The sequence below is a fragment of the Hibiscus syriacus genome, unplaced genomic scaffold, assembly GCF_006381635.1.
Source record: "Hibiscus syriacus cultivar Baekdansim isolate YM2019G1 unplaced genomic scaffold, ASM638163v2 tig00111208_pilon, whole genome shotgun sequence".
Lineage (NCBI taxonomy): Eukaryota > Viridiplantae > Streptophyta > Magnoliopsida > Malvales > Malvaceae > Hibiscus > Hibiscus syriacus.
Window position 1 is genome coordinate 1,431,845 of NW_024063020.1, and position 6,202 is coordinate 1,438,046.

The window sequence follows — 6,202 nt, forward strand, 5'->3', positions numbered from 1 at the left end:
CCTTAGCCTGACTCACTTACATGTGTCCCCAGCAGAGTCGCCAAGTTGTCGTAACCGTCTTTCGGTTGGGCCCCAGAATTGGGTTTTGACTTGAAAAATGTGGATTGGAGTCGCCACCGATCATTTATTTAAACAAATGGGTTGATCAGATACCCTATTTCTTACATGATCTGCGTCTTACCAGAAATATGTCGGGCTCAGGAGTCGGTTACGGTCAAGGAAGGATTAGCACCCTTGAACCGCCCTTTCGGTACTACGTAATTTCCAGTTGTCTTAATTAAGAAAATTATAATTTTAAATTAAAAGGTAAAATTTGATCATGAATTACTTACCTCTGATTAATTGACGAAAATACCCTTAAAAAGTCATAAGATGTGTTAGAGGGAAAAATGAATAAATGAAAAAAATGAAGAATAAAAATAAGTAAATAAATAAAATAAAATAAAAAATAAATAAATAAATAAATGAAATATTAAAATATATATATATATATATATATATATATAAATGAGTAAATAGAAAAATAATAATCATAACAATAATGATAGTAATATGAAAATATAATATAATATAAAAAAATCAAAAAATCAAAAACAAAAATAAATAAATATATAAACCAAATATAAAAATACATATATGATAATTGGCTTATTAATAAACTATTAAAAACATACATATATACGTATAATGATAAAGTAAAAAAAACTAAATAAAGATAATTACAATATATATATAGTAATAATACGCTTATAAGTAAAATATTTAAAAAAAGTATATATATATATATATATATATATATATATATAATAATAAATATAGTATTAAAAAAACCAATGAATATAAATAAAAATATATATGTATATATAATAATAATATATAGTGTAAAAAAATCAATTGAAAATCATTTAAAAAAATATACGTATATATATTTATATAATGACAATAATGTAAATAATAAATAAATAAAAATATCTATACAATAAATAAAAGGACTAATATAAAGAAAAATAAAAATTAGGGTCAAATTTGAAAGACAATTAACGTCGATATTGCGCATTAGGGGGATAAAAAATGAACACGCCTCGGGTAGATCTAGGTTCGAAACTTCAAAACCTCACCCATTTTTGGTCGTCGGCGCAACCCACGTTTTGAATTATTCGAACCAAATCTCAAGAAAAATAATGTGCACATGCGAGAAATGAACGAATCAAAAAAAATGTTACCTTTTATTTCTTTTTCGAATCGTTTACAATAGTTTTGCCTTCGTATTTTCCGTGCTTTCCTCTGTATTGTCTGTAAATCTTATCTTACAATAGTGAGTTACAATGATTATTTATAGTGCTTGTGGATCTTATCTTTAGGAGTTTAAATCATAATAAAACTCTATCCTATTTTTATGAGTTTAAATCCTAGCAAAATTATATCTTATTTTTAGGAGTTTAAATCCTAATTTTAAATCCTAGTAGGACGAAAAGGTGTGTTGACAATATACCTTTGCATCGATCATTGCATGGTAGAAGCCATCACAAGAGAAGCTAACCCTCTCGGTGATGTCTTTTTATGATGAATCCGGTAGAGCATTCGGGAGGTAAAGGTGAGCGTTGATATCAAGATCAAATGCTCACCTCTACTCACAACCCAGGACTGAATCGGCCATAGCTCTCAACAACTGGTAGGACCACATACATGAACTAAGAAACTTTTGCTCATAAATAAATCAAGATTGGACTTGAAAACATCTTCCTTTTATTTATAAAATAATTCTCCAGAATTTTAGAAGGCAATACTCATCCAGTTTATATATACATGTGACTGCAGTATCCCATTGCAGAATAAGCCTTGAAACGGATTAAATCTTATGAAAGTGAGGATTGAAAACTGAATCCGGTAAAGATAAGAGAGATACATTTATTCCTTTTGGCCTTCAGCGGCATACAGTGCTTTAATTTCTTCAATCTCATCATAGCTGCCAAGAAATACTGGAGACCTTTCGTGTATCTTTGTTGGAACCAAGTCAAGTGCCTGCAAAAATTAATCAGGTTTAACAAAATCAGATCACCATGAACAGAAGATTCACAATTTTACTCTCTTCCATTCACTGCTTTCTACGACAACTTTAAAGAAATTTACCCGTTGTTTGCCGGTGAATGCTTGACCTCCAGCTTTTTCGATCAAGAACGACATCGGGAAGACCTCGTACAGGACACTGGTCACACAAATCACTCAAACTTGGTAAGAGACTAAGCCTGCAAGTAAATGGGAGTGGTAACAGCAATTTTAACATACCGCAGCTTCCCGTTCGGGCTCTTCTTATCAGCAGGGTACATAAAGGTACCCCCGTAGAGTAATGTGCGATGGACATCGGCTACCATGCTGTTCATCACAATGTCATTATCGTACAACAAAGTCCATGTTAAAAGAAACAAATCCAGAGTCATAAACCGATCAAAAATATCTAGGTGTGAGAAAATCAGATAATCGCTTTTGAGCATCTATGCATCTTGAGAATTTTCAAAAAAACGATGCATCCTCCTCCCAGAAAACCCATACAAAGACCAGATGGAGCTCAAACAAAAGAGTGTGTTACTTGTTCAAAAAGTTAGGATTGTTCAATGGTCAGAAACAGAACAGACATGCCCGTTTCAAAATATGTCCATATTCTTCAATTTCAGCTAAAATAATAAATCAATGACAGACTTCATGCTAAACCAGAATCGATATTCCAACGAGATAAACGAAAATAAAGCAGGCACGGTAGCTCTGGTAACAATCGAATCAATGATACCTTCCAATATATCTCAGAGACTTGGAAGAGGAACCATCCTTAGGGAACTTGCATTTTTCGACGTACCTGAAGTTTGAGAGAGGGTAAGGCAACCACATAGGAAAACAAATGAAAAATAAGAAACTAGCAAACAAAACGAAATCATACTTGGCCATTGGAGAATCCCAATTCTTGGCATTTCCTTCATTAACTGAATAGATCTTCCCTTTCTTCGGAATCTGTGAAAAGAAGACATGATAAACAAATTAAGGGTGCAAGAAACTGAACTGTAGAGTAGATTAAAAGAGGTAATCACATGATCAATCAAATAATCACAAGACAGAATATATACCTTGATGTCTGGGTGAGTTAGTATGAACTCACCAAGAGACGGATCGAGGGTGAATCCATTAACTCCATTCCCAGTGCTCAACACAAGCTGCAAAACAGTGTCATTCGAGAAAAAAGTTTTAAGGCCATAATACATAAAGTACCAAGTCCTTTCCATCAAGAAAAAGAAAATATTAGACAGAAACGTCTGTGGTTTTATCGCAAGTGACATTATACCGTGCAAGAGCTTCCATACATGCAATAGCCTGCGGCTACCATTTGCTTCCCAGGTTGCAGCACATCATCTAGAGTTGGTTCATGGTCATCTTTCACCATGTAAATCCCAAAAATCTAGATGAAATAGAGGACAAATTCAGTTGAACACTGCAATATCAAGTTATCGAATCAAACCAAGCATGGCATGGCATTTTGGGATTAAGAAATGTACTGTTCCGATCGAAACACCGCAGTCGATGTTGGAGGAGCCATCTAGTGGATCAAAAACTACACAGTACCTGCAATGTTTAAGATGAGTTCACATCAACTATTGGCGAAGAAGGTTCAAACATCAACATTTTTAGCTCTAATGGGAGCAATTCATTATAAAAAGAACAGAGAACAACTAAAAGCACCTTCCACGCTTTGAGGGCTCCACGAAAATCGCCTCTTCATCTTCTTCAGATACCAGGATACGCTGATATAACATCCAAATATGTTAAAAGGAAAATCATAACATCTCCAATGTTTACTTAAAAGCATCCAAATTACTCACAGTTCTGCCACTGCTCACTAAAGCCTTGATAAAGACTTCATTTGAAAGCACATCCAGTTTCTTTTGCTCCTCACCCTTAATTCAACATTTAAAAAACCAAAAACTATGAAATATTATCACCAATAATATATATAAACAGATCCAAAAGGGCACCCTGTGCGGTCACACTCTCTAAAATTTCAAATCTCCTTATAATTCAAATACTTTCCGTAAATTTTCTATTAATGATCTAATTTCAAACCCTTAAAATTTTATAATTTCGCACTAGTTACATTTCTAATATAACCTTTTAAATCCACACGAACTTAACATAAAATATTGCATCCACACAACATTCATTGGAGTATCTACTTGCCTGAATATTGGTCTCCCCTGCAAGTCCAATGAGTTTGGCCAGACCAGCCTATATAACAATGAACAGAAAATAATAAAACCCAGAATTCATTTGTACGGAAAAAAAGTTCAAAGAAAACTCAATTAAATATATAAAAGAAAGACCTTGTTAACAGAAGTGCAAACGAACTTGCAACCAAGAACGATGTGACTGAGTAGGATGGTGAAATCTCCACGCGACTCGGGATATTTGGATTGTTCGTTCAAGACGAAACGAGTTATAGTCATCAAATCAGTCCTGTGTGCATCTGCTGCATGATCCATGATGATCTTTCCCAATATTCTCACTCAAAAACCCAGAAAATAAAAGCTACGACGAAGAAAAATAAAGGAGACCCAGCAAAGGAATAACGGCAACAAAATCACTATAATCAATGAAATAAAGATTGGGCTTGCTTTTTTCGAGGGGGAAGAGGATAAGATTCTTCTTTTATAGGGAAAGTGGAAGATCGGTGAACGAAAGCTTCAGGGGACACGTGGACGGAGGAGAACGAGGCGACGAGGGAGTGGCCGTCACGGTGTAAAACGGATTTCGTCGTCTTCCTTATCTTTCAGTTTCAGGATTCGACGGCTATCAGATTAATTTTGTCGTGTTTTCAGAGGAACAAGCAAGGTCATCGACTCCCGGGAAAATAAAATAAAAATTAACTATTTCTTATTTGTTTCTTCCATTTTTTTAGGAGTTGTTTCTTCCATTTTAGTATACATTAGAAAAAGGAAGTTTAAATTGTAATTTAATTAAAATCTAGCCATTTATGTAATAAATTATAGGGTAAACTACACTAGATACCACTGAACTTTAGGAGATGTATCGTTTATATCACTAAACGTTCAATTTAATCAATCATAGCAATGAATATCAGTTTTCGTTTCAATTATACTACTGAGCCGTTAAATCATTAACAGTCGAATCAAAACCAATTGTTTTGGTAAGGTTTATACGGTGACAGTCGTCAACCACGTCGACAATCGTTTGTCATGTCATCGTGCCGTTAACGATTTAACGGTTCAGTGGTATAATTGAAACAAAAATCAAAGTTCAATTCTATAATTAGCAAAATTGAAAATTTAATGGTATAAAATGATACAACGCCTAAAGTTCGATGGTATATAATGTAGTTTACCCTAAATTAGATATAGTATGTTACACACTAATTTTTTATTGTATTTTAATTTTAAAAGAAATATAAAATATTTTAGATTAAATTACTTGTTTAGTATATAAACTATCAGTTTTAGTCTTTTTTTAATACCTAAAGTTTTACATTTTTTCAAAATCATACATTAAATTTAGTTTTCGTTTCATTTTAGTATCTCTCTATTAAGAACTTTAGTTTTTATTTCATTTTAGTACCCTGTTCAAAATTTAACGTTAAACTTTGAAATTTTTTTGAAAGTTTAGGTACTAAAACGAACCAAAACTGATAGTTTATGTTCTAAGCGCGTTAAGTTTTTAATGGTGGGATACTAAAATGAAATGAAAACTAAATATTAGGTGTAATTTTTAAAAAAAATTAAAAATTTAAGTATTAAAACGAATAAAAATTAATAATTCATATGCTAAATTTATAGCTTAAGTACTGTCATTTTACATTACAAAATGAAAGGTTTTTAAAATTGAGTGCATACTTTGTTCAAAGTTTTTTTAGTTTAATTTAATATTTGAGTTTGATACTTTATTCCAATTAAATATTTGATATTTTCAAGTTATAATTATAACTAGAAATAATATATTTATAGGGTTATAATTAAAATTTATAATAACAAATAAAATTATAATTATATTAGGATAAAGTATATAAATAACTCCCGAACTTTTAGGACACTTGCATTTTAATCACTCAACTTTTAAAATTTACAACATAATCATCAAACTTTTAACTCGTTTTCACTACCTCTCATCACCTCCGTTAATATTTGCATTTAACTTTCGTTAACCCCCT

General features: G+C 32.0%; 1 protein-coding gene across 1 annotated transcript; it reads right to left on the minus strand.

The window, feature by feature from the left end:
• Positions 1 to 1,839: 1,839 nt before the first annotated feature.
• Positions 1,840 to 4,842, minus strand: LOC120155798 (fructose-1,6-bisphosphatase, cytosolic-like). Its single transcript, XM_039167262.1, has 12 exons — positions 4,365 to 4,842; positions 4,222 to 4,269; positions 3,867 to 3,941; positions 3,727 to 3,788; positions 3,543 to 3,609; positions 3,332 to 3,445; positions 3,117 to 3,203; positions 2,933 to 3,003; positions 2,786 to 2,851; positions 2,287 to 2,373; positions 2,131 to 2,206; positions 1,840 to 2,022 (listed from the first exon to the last, which is right to left on the minus strand). Exons 1-12 carry the CDS (start codon positions 4,521 to 4,523, stop codon positions 1,909 to 1,911), a joined length of 1,026 nt encoding a protein of 341 aa, XP_039023193.1. The 5' UTR covers positions 4,524 to 4,842; the 3' UTR covers positions 1,840 to 1,908.
• Between the last annotated feature and the right edge of the window lie 1,360 nt (positions 4,843 to 6,202).

What these genes read in the sequence shown, in the direction of transcription:
- LOC120155798 (XM_039167262.1), bottom strand. Translation starts at nt 4,523, where the DNA reads ATGGATCATGCAGCAGATGCACACAGGACTGATTTGATGACTATAACT. An exon ending in CAGGGGAGACCAATATTCAG is followed by an intron (nt 3,942 to 4,221) that starts GCAAGTAGATAC and finishes TGTTGAATTAAG; the next exon opens with GGTGAGGAGCAAAAGAAACT. An exon ending in GCGGTGTTTCGATCGGAACA is followed by an intron (nt 3,446 to 3,542) that starts GTACATTTCTTA and finishes TATTTCATCTAG; the next exon opens with ATTTTTGGGATTTACATGGT.